The following is a 15,190-nucleotide window of genomic DNA, read 5'->3' on the forward strand; positions in this document are numbered from 1 at the left end:
AGCCGGGCCTGGGCCGAACTCCGGCCGCCCGCCGTGGGTGACGCGAGAGGAAAATCCCCCGTGGGGCTGCGGCAGGGCCGGGCCGGGCGGAGCGGCGCTCGGGCAGCCCGTTAGGGCCGTTGGGCGCTCGGCGTGCCCGGGATGCGCCGGGAGAGCCCCGGGAGAGCCCCGGGAGAGCCCCGGGAGCTGCTGCAGGCGCGGACAGCTCCGCGGAGCGGGCCTTGCTGCCCTCCGAGCCTTCCCTCCGCTCCGGCTGGCACTGCTGCCCAACAGGGTTAAACTCGGCTCCCGTGCCGTGTTTGCAGTCGCGTTTTGTTGGATTGTGCAGCGTGGAGAGATGCGAGTGGTTTTGTGCCAGACGTTGTGGCTTGAATCATTCTCCCTTCGAAAATCGCTGGTTTGGTTTCAGTTTTATTTCATGAGCTGCATTTTGGAAATTTGGGGTGTTGTTGTATTAGAACTTTGTCTTTTTTTCTCAGCCCTCATGTTTCTGTGATCGGTGCTTTTTTCCCATCTTCCAGCATTATTAAAGTTATTATTTTCTCAGTAATTTCTGGATTCTTTGGGTCTTGGTTCCATTTGCCTTTTAGAAGCTGCCGAGTTTTATCTTGGAGCTCAGAGTGGAATGGTCTTTTAATTGTTACATTCAAGCTGTTCAACGAAACAAGTTGCTAAAGTAAGTGCTGAACCACCCCAGATTAGTGTTTAGTGAGCTGCTTTAGGTGTTGCCTGAGAAAAGAAGTAAACCAGGTTTTTTTTTTTCTTTCTTCTTTTCTACTTCATCCCTCCTCACTTTAATGTGTTTTCAGGCCGTCCCTGAGTACTTTTATTTTTGTTCTTTGGTTCACTCATCCTCCCAGTTTGTGCGGTGGGTTGACCATGGAAGGCTCTTGAGATGGGAGTGTGGTGACACTGGAATTGTTTCCAGTAATGGATTTGTTTTGGATGAACAAATAAAAGCCCTCAGGGTCTCGTGAACCTGCCCTACCTGTCCAGCTGCTCCTTGAACACGTGGAGACCATAAATGTCATTTGAAAAAACCTCTTTGTGAGGTGGGTTCTGAGCCCTCAGCTTGTGAGCTGATGTCTCATTGACTGTCCTGCTTTGTTATTAGCCTTGGATGCAAATATGGAAAAATCCCCTCAGACCCAGGCCAGCTTCAAGAAGTCACTGTTAGATCCACGTTGTTATCTGAGGGCTTCAGGTTTTTGGCTCAGGCACTGGGGTTTGGGGAGCTCTGCCAGTGATTAAATGTGTCCTGTAGAGCCACAGCAGAATTTGGGCTGGAGCTCTGTGTCTGTTCTGGAGCAGGGCAGGCTCCTGAGCAGCCCCAGTGGCCCAAGGGGAGCTTGGCCACTGCTCCTTCTCCTCAGCTGGTCCCTCCTGCTCTGGAGGAGCCTGCTCAGCCAGGGTTCCTGGGTTTTAGGCTCTGGTTCAGCCAAGAGCTGTGCCTGGGCTTTATTCTGTGTGTGTTGAAAGGGGCTGTGGTCATGATTGCTGGGGATGGTTAAACCCCCCAAATTCCCAAAAACCCTGTTCTGGTGCACTCCAAGCTGAGCTGCCAGGTGGGACCTTCTGAGTCTCCATCTCTGCAGCAGAACATGTCTGGGCTAATTCCTTGTGCAGCCCCAGGGCTTTTTTCTTCCCTGGGGAATTTTTGATGTCTCAGAAACACTTTTGGATTTATTACATGAATTTATCATATCTTGAGGAATTTTGCCTTTGATGGTTTGTCCTTGGTGCTCATTTGTTGCTTTTCCAGGGAGCAGAATTGGAGGGAAGAGATAAACTGATGGATCTCCTCTGTCCTCCTTGAACACGACTTTGGGCTGTTTTGTTTGTGCTCTGGTGCCTGAGTGTTTTCCCTGCTCAGATTTGTTGGGTTTGGAGGAGGCTCCACCTGGGTGGTTTGTTGGTTTTGGGGTCTGGTTTTTGTGTTTTTCAGTGTTGCTTGGAATTATCCTGCACTTTCACAATCAAATTAAGCTAAAGCACTCACTGGCTTTGAGGAACTTTAATTCGTTAATTGGCTTCTTTGATCGCCCCACCCTGACTTGTCTGCTGTCCAAGACAGGCTTTTAATGTTCCTTTGTGATGTCAGAGTTGTGGTTTGGGTGCCATGTGTGGCTCAGTTTGGGGAGTTTTGGGTTGTGCTCCTTGTGTTCCCACTGACCAATTCCCAGGCAAACATCACTCTGAGCTGTGGCACACCCGAGTCACTCCTTGGACAAGGTGCTGAGAAATGCCATGGGGCAGGGAAGGGCAAACTGCAGTCCAGCTCTGCACTTCAGGCTGTTTGTGTTGTTTCTCCACGGGAGGGATGGATGATTTCCTGCAGGGTGAGATCCTTCCAGCTCTGCACTTGGGGCAGGAGTGGCTGAAGGTGATCCAGCAGCCCTTGGCACAGCCACAGTGTGACATGTCAGCTGGGGACAAAACGCTGCCCCTTGTTGGGAATTCCAGCCTGAGCTGCACCAGAGCTGGGCTCTGCTAGTCAGAGATCCTCTTTTCCCCTCCAGAGCAGATTAAATATTGAGTCTGCACCGAGGAGTCACCTCAGAGTGTGAGAAACTACCTCTGTCGTAGGTAATTGCACTGGGGGGAGTTTAAAAACGTGCTTTTTGCACCTCCTGCCACAGAATTTCCCAGCTTATTGTTTGTGAAAGAGGAAACAACTGGAAGCCAAATAACCAGGCTGGTGCTGGAGATTTGCTTGTTGCTTTTCTTGTTAAGTAAGTGAATGGAATGGTGCATTTGGGAGTTGTGTTAATGCTCTTCCCTCCATTAGTCCCACCAATGTGGAATGGAATAGAACTGCAGAGTGCCAAAACCTTGGACACTTTTCCAGTTTTTCTGAGCAGGCCAAAGTCTGAATATAGAGGAACTTGTTTGAGTAGATAGAAATAGCACATTTGCTGTATAATTACAGAAAATTGGCTCATAGTTTTTTGTAAGGCTGAGCCCATTTTCCTTCTCCCTTGGCTGATACATAGAAGGTAATTCATGGACAAATCATGTCCATAAATCAGAATAATTCCTCCACTTCCCCTGGAGTTATCCAAGGCTACCAAAAGCATTTCTCAACATGCAGGTGGTTCTTGTGTGGTTTGCAGGAAGCACTTTGGGTGTCACCACTGACCCTTGTGTGCTGAGCTGTGGGCCAGGCTGCAGCTTTGCTGGAGAGGGCGATGGGACCAGCAATGGCTTTTTGTTCTCCTGAGCAAATGCCCAAGGCTGGCAGTGCCAGGCCTGCAGTGGCACAGCAGAGCTCTGCTTTCCCTGCATCTGCCACGCTTCCCAGTCACTCACTTCAGGAATGAGCAGCTTCTGAGAGAGCCTCTCTTCATGGGCCTGTGGGACTGAGCCTCTCCTGAACTCTTCTTGCCTTGAACATCTCAGGAAGTGTCCAAGGCCAGGCTGGGTGGGCTTGGAGCAACCTGGGATGGTGGAAAGTGCCTCTGTCTGTTTGTTAAATAAATGAGTGGAGGATCTTCAAGGATCTCTCCAGCCCAAACCAGTCTGGGATTGTCTGCAGTTCCTATGTTGCTTCATGACAGTAACTCCAGAATCAGTTTCCAGCATAAGGTGGTGGCACATCTTGGGGATGCTCAAGGAGTGACTCTTGGCTTCTCCTTTCTCCTTGGATTTGGTGGCTCAGTTGGAAATTCCGGTTTCTGGTGGTACCAGTGATCTGGCTTCTGATTCATTGCTGAAACTTAGCCTGAATTCCTGCAGGGGATTGGGAAAGCCTCTCAAAGGGAATGCTCACCCCCAGGGGGGTGTCCTGACTGCCCTGGGAGGTGTGTGGGATGAGGCTGAACGTGGGCTGAGCTGTGCTGGGGGCTGCAGAGAGGAGATCCCATCCCTCTCCCTGTTCCCTTGTGCTCTTTTGGTACCTGCAGGACTGATTTACTTGGGAGCCCACCAAAACTTGTGTTTCCTTCCCCTGCTTTGACTTTCTGTGGGGTTGGGGTGCAGATTGTCTCCCTGCACATCTGGCTTAGTGGGAGTGCTGGAGCCTGGGAGGAGGGGCAGACCTCCCTGTTAGTGAGGTGTAGGAACATCCAGCACTGTTATCACATTGATCTGATCTCACTGGACCTGCTGCTGGGAGAAAAGGCCCTTCCCAGAGCTGGCCATGGCAGTGGTGCAGGTGACAGGAGCTGGAGCAGCTGCCGTGGGAGGATGGGGTGACATGACTCTGTCTGGGGCAGTGGGATTTTATTGTCATTATTTATTTTAATGGGTGATTTGATCTGGCCATGAACATCCCCTCCCTGTGGGGGCAGGGGCTGGTCCCACCTGCCCTCTGTCCTGCTGCCTCTGGGGCTGCTGTGTCTCCAAACACTGTTGGCAAACTTCTTTCCAGGAGGTTCTCTGGGCAATTCAGTACTAAACCACATTCCCAGGCTCTAATCCAGCTGTCTCAGTCATTTCAGGAAAAAGTCCTCAGGCACTTTTTCATGTTCCTACTGCTGGCTGCATCTAATGTGTACCTTGTGAGACCCTGGAATTAACTCATGGCTGGGGGGATGTTGCAAACAACCAAATTGTTGAAAGTTGTTACGCTGAGTTGGGTTTTGATATTGAGGAGTGACAAACAGAGCTGGTGGGGAAATGGCACTGGCTGTGTGCTGGGACAGTGGCTGGACACGAGCCCAGGGGGGCCCAGAGTTGGGGGGCAGAGTGGGCCCAGCCCAGGGCAGGGATTGTCCCCCTGTGCTGGCCCTGCTGAGGGACCCCCTGGAATCCTGGGGACAGCTCCAGCCCCTCCCAACAGGAGAGCCCTGGAGGGGCTGGAGCTGTCCAGGGGATGGAGCTGGGAAGGGGCTGGAGCCCCAGGAGGGGCTGAGGGAGCTGGGAAGGGGCTCAGAAGGAGAAAAGGAGGCTCAGGGGGAACTTGTGACTCTGCACAACTCCCTGACAGGAGGGGACAGGGAGGGTTGGATCCCCATCCCTGCAGGTGTCCCAGGAGCACTGGGTGTGACACTCAGAGCTCTGGGCTGGGGACAAGGAGGGGATTGGGCACAGGGTGGATCTGATGATGCTGGAGCTCTATCCCAGCCTGAGTTGTGCAGGCCCTGCTGTGCCTGGGGATGCTGCAGGTTCCCCTGGAGCCCTGTTCCTGCTCCCCTCTGAGCCTCTGCTCTCTGCTGGAACACTGCAGGAATTGGGACACACTTAGCTCCTCTTCTTTCTTCCTTTTTTCCAGATTCCAGAGACTTACTAAAGGAATTCCCACAGCCCAAAAACTTGCTGAACAGTGTGATTGGCCGAGCCCTGGGCATTTCCCATGCAAGGGACAAGCTGGTGTACATCCACACTAACGGGCCAAGGAAAAAGGTAATCCTGTGCTGCTGGAAGGGTGGCACACACAGATGGGAAGGGAGCCATGGAGCTCCTAATCCTGGGAGCACCTCCTAGAGAAAATCATAGAAGAGTTTTAATTCCACTTAGAATTAAATTAATTCTCACTTCTTCCTATTTTTCCTGATTTTCATTCTTTAAAGGTGTATAAATGTGGGTGCTGTTCTTCTTTTTGTGTGGATATTTTCCTTTTAAGTGACTTGTTGTATCTGGCCTTCCTCAGCAGGAAGACACAGAGTCTGTGCTTAAATGTGCTTAAAGGTGTTCTACTACCTCAGAAAATTAAGATTTAAAATCTGTATTTTAGTAATTAGGAACCCTAGGTTTGATTGTAGATTCCAGTAGAACAAATTCCAAAGCCTAAAATGTCCAGTTGTGAGCAGAGGAGTTTCTTTGCAATGGAAGGAGGTTTCTAATAGTACTTAGAGCAGAATGAAATGCAGGCTCTTTGTTTGTGAAGTGGAGCAGAGGAATTCCAAGCAAACAGTTTTCCAGGTAGTTGGAGCTGTCACTGGCTGCCCCAGGCCCAGGTCTGGGCTGTGAACTGAGCAGGAATTCTTACTAATGGTGCCATGGTCAGGGCTTTGCCTCCTCCTGTCACACCAGCTCTCATTCCAGAGCTCAAAGCCCTTTCCAGCTGAAGTTTAACTGTAACCTACATTCCAGGAAAAGACTCAGTTCTGATGGATTAACATTTTCCAATAACATTCTGTCTAGAACTTCCCAGACAGTTTTTATTGCCACATCCTTTTTAAGCATCTCTGGATTGTAGGAGATACATTAGTAATGTTACTTTAGAGTTCTCCATGATCTGTTTTTCTTGTTCTTTCTCAAGCAGTAGTGCAGTTTCCCAACTTAAAATCTGGAATACCATAGCCAGTGCCTCATCCCTGAAATTTGGAATACCCCGGGCAGTGCCTCATCGCTTCAGTTTGTGTAATTGGTTCCCATTCTTGCCAGCACTTAAATACATTAATGGGGAGGGTAACTTTGGATTAAAGCAAAAGATTAAACCAGGAAAACAATAAAGGAGATAGGGGAAAAATGAGGTTTGTCTCACAAAGCAGAAACAACACAGCAAATTTGGGCAGAAGGAAAGGTGAGAGCCTGGAGAGCTCTTGCTGGACATGAACAGGGGCTCTGTGAGCACTTGGCCTTCCTGAGACATCTTTTTTCCCAGCAGGTCTGTGCTTTCCAGGTAGAGCCTGAGGCAGAATCCACAGCAGTTCCCTCCAGAGCCAGCTTCAGGGGCAGGAAGGCAGCCAGGCAGGTGCTGGAGAGGCAGCAGCCTGTGCTCCAGCCTTGAGGGTGGGGCAGAGATCCACTCCTGCCTTTCATCTGTGCTGCAGAAACAGCAGAGAATTCCCTGGGCATTTCCCTCTTGCACCTGCAGGGCTGGGAGCAGAGCAAGCTCTTGATTTGGAGCACTTTGAAGAGAGCCAGGTTCAGCTTTCAGCATTCTTGGCCTGTGCAGGTTTTCAGTGCTCCCTTGCAGGAGCTGTGGTGGGGCTGCAGTTGTGCCAGTGCTTGTGCAGGGCTGGAGCTGGGTGCTCCTGTGCCCAGTGAGTGCTGGGGCAGTGCTGTGCTGCTTCCATCCCAGTGAGGAATCCCTTGGGGAGATCCCCTTGCTGTTGCAGCTGGAAGGTGATGGAGAGGGGATCTGCTCTGGGGCTGCTGCAGTGTGCAGAGGGACAGCCTGGCATGGAATTGTCCCTGTCATGACCTGACATTTATCCTGACACGCTGTGACACCACAGCCCGTGCTGGAGCTGAGCCCTGCAGCTCCTGTGGGGCTGTGGCACCTCTGTGCCCTGCTCTGCCTTTCCCTTCAGTGCTCCTGGAATGGAGTTTCCCGTGAGGGGACCGATGCTTTGTTCACTTTTGTTCTGTATTTCTCTTCTGTGCCTGGATGCAGAGATGGTTGGAGTGGGTGTGCTCTGGTGGAGGGGAGAGCTTGCCCTGGCTCACCCTGTGGCTCTCCTTGCCTTTCAGAAAGTCACTCTCCATATAAAGTGGCCGAAGAATGTGGAGGTGGAGGGCTATGGGACCAAGAAGATCGATGCGGAGCGGCAGGCGGCGGCTGCGGCGTGTCAGCTCTTCAAGGTGAGCCCTGCTGTGCCCAGCCTGCCCTGCAGGGTCAGCCAGCCTGGCTACTCATGAGCTCTTTCTCTTTGCCTGGCCTCTCCCTTTGTTGGCCCTCTGTTAGTCTGGGGTAGAGGGTGAAGTCTTGTCTGAATCCATTTCAGCTTAAAATCCTCCTTGCCTCAGGTAGTCCTGGGCTTTGTTCCTTTAGTCCTGGGCCTCAATCAGCTCCTTAGTCTCAGCATCTACAGCGAGTGGTTTCCCTCAGGTGGCTTTGCTGGTCACTAACTCCAGAGCAGCTGGGTGTGTTTGCAGTTGTGGGACCTTCAGAGCCTCCTGTTTCCTCTTCATCAAAGGCAGTGTGGCAATTACCCGTTGTAATTTAGTATTACAAGTTGTTATTTAGTGATACTGTGTAGTTACACTCTTGCTCTACAGTTAGGCTTTGTTTGGCGCTCATTTATGGCTGGGAATGGGTGTGTGCAGCCAGTATCAAACAGGCACAGTGAAACAATAAAGGTCACTCTGGAAGGTGTTTTATAGCTGAGAAAAAGATGCAGGTTTATCTCCAGCTTTGCCCCTGGCTGTTCTGTGTTACCTTGAGCTAGTGAGACTGGTTCTGGAGTTCCCTGTTGGTCTGTGCAGTGGGGGCAGGAATGTCTCTGTGCTCAGGAGATGCTGTGGGTGCTCTGGCAGTGACACAGCTTTTGATTTGCTTGTAGATCAAAATGCTGTGTGAGGAAACAGCCAGCCTTCAGAAATTCAGGAGGGCAGGGTGAAAACTCAGCTTCTTCAGCTGCTTAAGCTGATCCTGTGATCAGCAAAATTTGTTTCACTCACTGACTTCATTCCACCTCACTCAGTCAGCATTCACTGGGAATGCATCCTGGTTTTATAGTCCAGTTCCCTGCTTTCTTTGAGACCCTGGAAATTTTCAGAGGAAGAAAAACACCCTACTGATAGATTTTCCCCGAATTTTGGAAATGGCCGAAGTGTATTTTAGAACTTAAACCAAAACCCAACCCCTGAAACCACAGATTGAACATGCAAAGCTTTATTTGCATGGAAATAAAGAAGAAAATTGGAAGAAAACCCCTGTGATGGGAGACCTTAGATGGGAACTTCTAATTGATTAAAATTAAAGCTAGAAGTTGTTGCAGCAGTCTGGTAATTTTGAAATGGTGTGTGCTGCACTCTGGATATGTCTGGAGATTCTGCAAGGTTCAGTCCTAAATAGTGATGGGAGGAGAGTTTTTAATTACTGCAGACTTGCTTCAGAGCCCAATGGGTTAGGGACATTTTCCTTCTGCTTGTATAAATAACTGTTCTGGGAAATGGAAGGAGATCAACCTTTCCCTGAATTCTCACCCTGTATTATCCCAGATTATGCTAGTTCAGACTGGCCTTCCCAAAAAGATGCATTTCCTGCTGCAAGGGTGCTAAATATAGCCAAGAGTTTGTACAACCCCAATAAATCCTGGCCTAGCCATTGGAAGGAGCTGTGTGGGGCTGAGAGCCATACCCAGGGAGGGCAGGGACCAGATTCCCTTTGGGACACAACAGTGGTGGGGACAGAAAGTTCTGAGCTCCTGGAAGTGCCTTTCCTCACTTCTCAGCAGGGTGATCCAGTGGGATCCAGAGCTGCAGGGTGTGAGATCCCAGAGCTGCAGGGTGTGGGATCCCAGAGCTGCAGGGTGTGGGATCCCAGAGCTGCAGGGTGTGGGATCCCAGAGCTGCAGGGTGTGCATTCCCAGAGCTGCAGGGTGTGCATTCCCAGAGCTGCAGGGTGTGCATTCCCAGAGCTGCAGGGTGTGGGATCCCAGAGCTGCAGGGTGTGGGATCCCAGAGCTGCAGGGTGTGCATTCCCAGAGCTGCAGGGTGTGGGATCCCAGAGCTGCAGGGTGTGCATTCCCAGAGCTGCAGGGTGTGCATTCCCAGAGCTGCAGGGTGTGCATTCCCAGAGCTGCAGGGTGTGGGATCCCTGAGCTGCAGGGTGTGAGATCCCAGAGCTGCAGGGTGTGGGATCCCAGAGCTGCAGGGTGTGCATTCCCAGAGCTGCAGGGTGTGGGTTCCCAGAGCTGCAGGGTGTGGGATCCCAGAGCTGCAGGGTGTGAGATCCCAGAGCTGCAGGGTGTGAGATCCCTGATCTGCAGGGTGTGCATTCCCAGAGCTGCAGGGTGTGCATTCCCAGAGCTGCAGGAGGATCCCAGAGCTGCAGGATGGGATCCCAGAGCTGCCCTGTCTCTCCCCCAGGGCTGGGGCTTGCTGGGCCCCCGGAACGAGCTGTTTGATGCAGCCAAGTACCGGCTGCTGGCCGACCAGCTGGGCTGTCCCGACGAGCGCTGGTGCTCCGAGGGCAAGTGGCGCTCCAAGTCCGGGCCCTCCCTCGCCGACCTGTCCACGTGCTGGCGCCGCATGGAGCCCGACGACGCCATCCAGCCCATGGAGCAGGGCAGGATGCCCAAAGCCATGAGGAGGGAGGAGCTGGAGGAAGGGGAACTGGAGGAGGGCGAGCTGGAGGAGGGGGAGCTGGAGGAGGAGGCCATCGATGTCTCGGATTACCTGCCCATGGCACACCAGGACGCGCGGACCCCGGGCAGAGACGCCAGGTGGGTGTGGCTGGGAATGCTGGGCCAGGGCAGAGGGAAGGGAGGGTTTTCATCGAGATGGGCCACAGGAATCGTGGGGCAGCCTGGGCTTGTACCTGGCTGCCATCAGGGGAGTGCACAGACTCCTCCCCTGCAGCTCTGCCCTCTGCAGAGGCTGCTACCAGTCTTCTTACCTGCCTGGTTCTTCTGTGCCTGAAGATATTTCCATCCCCAGCAGTGGTGCATGTGCACTCACACCAGGTTTTGACCCCTCTAGTTTTGTTAAATCTGCTCCCTTTCCATCCCCATAGCTCCCTGCTCTTGACTTTATAAGCACAAATCTTGACTTTTTAATAGGCAGCAGGAGCAAGATCTGTAAGAGATGTAGGGTGATGATGGTTATTTCTGTGATGTGGATGTTCAATTCAGAATTACTGCTGAATTAAATCTGTTTTGATCTGTTGATGCCATCTGGTTTGTAGCCTTGGTGTGAAGGTTTGATCCCCCTGTGGAAGGTGGCTTTGCTGGGCTGGGTGGTTGTGTCTGACAGATTTTAGTAGCAAAGGACAGCTGGACTCTGCCCATGCCCAGAATTACCTGGGCTTCAGCTGAGTGGTTGGGGAGCTCATTAGCACTCCTGGAGTGAGGTAGGTGTGAGCACAGGTGTGAGACATTTGCACATCCAACTCTCATGTCCCATGCAGCCGAGGAGGGAGCTCCATTGAAATGACAGATGACAACACCGCCATCCGTGCCCTGACGCAGTTCCCACTTCCCAAAAACCTCCTGGCCCAAGTGATTCAGATTGCAACCTCTTCCTCCACAGTCAAGGTAAGGTGCTGTCTGACCCCTGCCAGGGAGGAAGCTCAGAGGCTCCAACTGGAATCACTTTGGATGCTTTCTTTGGGCAGCAGAACTGGGGAGAGGGGAAAGTTAAAACCAGGCCTAGAAAAATCAGTGTGAACAGCAAAGAAAAGACTTTGTGGTGAGAACTGAGGGAATGTTTTAATGGAACCATGAGGAATGTTGCTCCTGAGGCCAGGGCAGTGGAGGAGCTGCTATCTGAATGAAGAAGGTGTTTTCTAAGGTTTCCTTTCCCCATATATCTGCAACAAGCACAGGTTTGTGTGGCTGGGAGCAATGTGTAACTTCTGTGCTGATAGAATCTTTCCACAACTCGATTCTTGCCTGTGTCTGGTGATCCTCCTTCCCAGGATGTGTCACCCACCTCCCAGAGCTCGTGTGCTCAGCAGAAAGGAGCTGAGCTCCACCCTCAGGCTCTCAGGGTGTTTCCCACACCTGTCTGCTCTCACTGTGGCTTAGACAGCACCTTGTGAGCTGTGGGGTGGAGTTCAGTGCAGTAACCTTCTAGTGCTCCATTAAAAAAAATCCAACAGAATCTAAATCCAGCCAAAAATCCCCTGGTGGAAGGTCCAGAGGGGCCACAGGAGGAGTGGCTGAGGTCAGTGGATTGGTTCAGCTGGAACAGGGCAGAGCTCAGCAGGAGCTGCAGTGACAGGGACAGGACCCAGGGAGGCTCAGCTGGAGATCAGGGAAAGGTTCTTCCCTCCCCCAGAGGGTGCTGGGCACAGCCCTGAGGCTACCAGAGCTCCAGGAGGTTTGAGCAGCGCTGCCAGGCACAGGATGGGGTTGTTGGGTGTCTGTGCAGGGCCAGGGGAGGGGCTGGGTGCTCCCTCTGGCCCAGGCTGTCCCACAGAGCCTGCTGCTGTCCCTGCAGGAGTACATGCAGTTCCGCACCGTGGGCACCAAGACCAAGATCTGCAAGCTGACGCTGCGCTGGCCCTGCCCCATGACCTTCGCTGCCAAGGGCCGGCGCAAGGTGGAGGCCGAGAACAAGGCAGCAGCTCTGGCCTGTCAGAAGCTGAAGGTGAGTGAGTGCCCCTGGCTCCTGCACCCCCTGGGGATGTGCCTGTGGATACAGGCTCCTTCTGCCTCCCTCGCTGGCTTTGAGCCTGATGGGATGCTGGAAACTTCCCGATCTTTGACTTGTGTAATGAGCTAATGCTTAATGAGCTGATGCTTAATAAACGTATATTTGGGATTCACAGCATGCCAGAGCCACAGCAAGGGACTCAACCAGAGGGTTTTGCAGTCATGGCTGCTGTTCCTGTGGTGGGTCTGTGTGAGACCTTGCAAGCATAGTGTCAGGGCAGGTGGTTGGTTCTGCTGTGTCTGGTTCTCCAGAGCTGGAGTGGGATCATGTCTGGTTTCTTGCTGTGGCAAGAAAAGCAGGGGTTGATGGATTTGGGATGGTAAGGAGTTGGCCTGTCCAAACTCAGGATCCAAGTGTTCTGTATCCCAGCCCTTGGCGTGAGCAGCCTCAGACCTGGTGGTGGTGTTTGCCTTTTCCCTGCAGAGCCTTGGCCTGGTGGACAAGAACAACAACCCCCTGAGCCATGCCATGTACAACATGACTTCCCTGCGGGAGCTGGGCGAGAACCAGAGGAAGCCCTGCCACATCAAAGTCCCTGAGGCCACCCTGCGCAAGATTGAGAACTACCTGAACCACGTAAGGCTCGGCCCCTGAGCATCCCCTGGGCCTGATCCCATCCAGCTATGGGATGTGTTTGAAAGCTTCCTGCCCAAATGTCGAGGGAATTCATGGTTTGATTGGTGCCACAAAACCTGGTCAGTCTCTGCTGCCCTTTGGGGAAGGGAGACCCTTTCTGGGCAGTGACCTTCCCTTTTGGAAGACTCTGAGGTTCTTAAGGTTGGATCCAAAAGTTGCAGTTGATTAAAAGTTCAGCAGCTCTAAATCCCGTGAACATCTGGACCAGTGCTTTAATTTGTGTTATAGACAGTTCCTGACCTGTTGCTCCTCGTAGTTCTTCCTGTGGGATGTGGGACTTCTGTTTTTTCTTTTGCTAAGACAGAATATTTCTGGTTTTGCCAAAAGTTTGTGTTTTGTGTAAGTTACGTGTCTGGTGGTGGTGTAACTTGATAGTTTCCAAAAGTTGTCTTTGAGGGGCTGTTGCATTGGAGAGGTGAAGTTTCTGCTCTGTGCCTGTCGGTTCAGGCAGCAGCACTAATACCCCTCCTAAAATAAGGAATGCAGCAAGGAACACACCGAGGGCTGCCCAGATTAGTTCTGAGTTTAAATTAACCTCAGTTCAGAGCATGACTGAGTTTCCTAAGATCTGAGGAGACCTTGGCCGAGCCAGACTGGCTGAGTGTGTTCCAGGCACTTGTTCCTTTCTGTCCTTCTCAGGACCAGTACTAACCTTGCTGTCCTTGCTGTCCCAGTACCCCGTGGACATCCGGGAGTCCAGGCCCCGGATTGCCGATGACATGATGAACCTGACCAAGGAATCCGGTGCCATCAGCGACGCCATCACGGGCAAGACCTACATCCCCATGCTGGAGGCAGAGGAAGTGCGCCTTAGCCAGAACCTGCTGGCCCTGTGGAAAAGGAGAGGAGCCTCCTGGCAGGAGAGCCACCCGCTGCCGGTGGACCCTCACAAGGACACCATCCTGTCGGCCATCGAGCAGAACCCCGTGGTGGTGATCGCGGGAGACACGGGCTGCGGGAAGACCACGCGCATCCCGCAGCTGCTGCTGGAACACTACATCCTGGAGGGGCGCGGCGCGCGCTGCAACGTGGTGATCACGCAGCCCCGCCGCATCAGCGCCATCTCGGTGGCGCAGCGCGTGGCGCAGGAGCTGGGCCCCAACATGAGGAAGAACGTGGGCTACCAGGTGCGGCTGGAGAGCAAGCCCCCCGCCCGGGGAGGGGCCCTGCTCTTCTGCACCGTGGGCATCCTGCTCAGGAAGCTGCAGGGCAACCCCAGCCTGGAGGGCGTCAGCCACGTCGTGGTGGACGAGGTGCACGAGCGGGACGTGAACACGGATTTCCTGCTCATCCTGCTCAAAGGCATCCAGAAGCTGAACCCTGACCTGCGCCTGGTGCTCATGAGCGCCACGGGGGACAACCAGCGCTTCTCCCACTACTTTGGGGATTGCCCCGTGGTCAAGGTGCCGGGCTTCATGTACCCGGTGAAGGAATATTACCTGGAGGAGATCCTGGCCAAGCTGGGCCGGCACCGGCACCGGCACTACGAGATCAAGGTGGGTGTGCAGCCGGGGGGGAGCTGTGGCCCTTGTGGGGGTCACTGCCTTCTGGCCTGGCAGCAGGGGGAGAGCTGGGCCTGGGGCTGCTCCTGCTTCCCTGTGCTCGCTGGACACTTAGCTGAGCTTTAGTTCCGTGCCAGTCCTGTGAGGTGAAGTCAGCTTAGTAGAACCCCAGAGTATTTTGATGGAATTATGCATAAAGATGACCTTGCATTGGGGTCAAGTGGCTTTTGTCTCCCTTTAATGGGAAGTTGGATTTCTGAGCAGGCTGAGAGCTCATTGCTGTGTGTACACAGACACAGAGTTGAATGTTTGCACACCCTGGGCAATCCTGGCCCAGGACTGGGATGGTTGTGCCTTCCAGCACTGTTACCTCAGTGCTCACCATCCTGCATGGCTGAATTCTCTGATTGCTGCTTTCTGCAGCTGGTCCAACCCTCTGGAAAATGCCCTCCAGACGTGTGCTGTGCTCTGGGTAATCCTGCACCACTGGTGGGTCATGGAGTCACAGTCACAGAGGTTGGCCCGCATCTCCAGACGTTTTCTGGTCCAACCAGCTGGTCTGGAGTCTGTCAGCCCATTTTTCCAGCCTGGAGAGATCCCTCCCTGTGGTTGAGCAAGTGTCTAGTGTATCAGCCACTTCTCCCAGTCCTGGATCATCAGCAAATTCACTTGGGGTTTCCCATTGCCTCCAGGGCATTGTTCCTGTTTCTGTTGTGGCAGGGATTTTATCTGAGCTGTAATTCCAAATTCCTGAGAGCTACAGAAGCTGCTGCTTGTAGCCTGATGGATTTGAACTCCCAGGTGCATGTGGCAGTTTGGTCCACAAAAATCTCATGGGAATTCTGTTACTTCTGAGGTGCTGTTCAGCAGAGGTGCACAGATCTGGAGATGGGGAAGGACTGTGCACTCTGTCTGCAGAGCAGGGAAGCTGGCAGCACTTGTGACCAGAACAGGTTCCAGATGGAGCCCAGAGCAGGCTCCTGGCTCCAGCCCTGGGCAGGCTGTCCAAGTGCAGGCGTTTGCTGTGTGCAGGAGGTGCTCTGAGAGCCCTGTGCTGTGCT

The 15,190-nt window shown here is 53.0% G+C and overlaps 1 protein-coding gene across 2 annotated transcripts in view; it reads left to right on the forward strand.

Moving 5' to 3' along the window:
- The window catches only part of DHX30 (DExH-box helicase 30), a 32,557-nt gene that overhangs the window by 9,040 nt on the left and 8,327 nt on the right, over window positions 1–15,190 (forward strand). For both annotated transcript variants that reach the window (XM_033055208.2, XM_033055198.2), the window contains 7 exons: window positions 5,213–5,343; window positions 7,360–7,470; window positions 9,703–10,058; window positions 10,742–10,868; window positions 11,776–11,925; window positions 12,415–12,567; window positions 13,302–14,123. In XM_033055208.2, the coding sequence (XP_032911099.1) occupies window positions 5,213–5,343; window positions 7,360–7,470; window positions 9,703–10,058; window positions 10,742–10,868; window positions 11,776–11,925; window positions 12,415–12,567; window positions 13,302–14,123 (1,850 nt within the window). The remainder of the gene's footprint in view (window positions 1–5,212; window positions 5,344–7,359; window positions 7,471–9,702; window positions 10,059–10,741; window positions 10,869–11,775; window positions 11,926–12,414; window positions 12,568–13,301; window positions 14,124–15,190) is intronic.

This window comes from Catharus ustulatus, chromosome 1, assembly GCF_009819885.2.
Source record: "Catharus ustulatus isolate bCatUst1 chromosome 1, bCatUst1.pri.v2, whole genome shotgun sequence".
NCBI classification, from domain to species: Eukaryota; Metazoa; Chordata; class Aves; order Passeriformes; family Turdidae; genus Catharus; species Catharus ustulatus.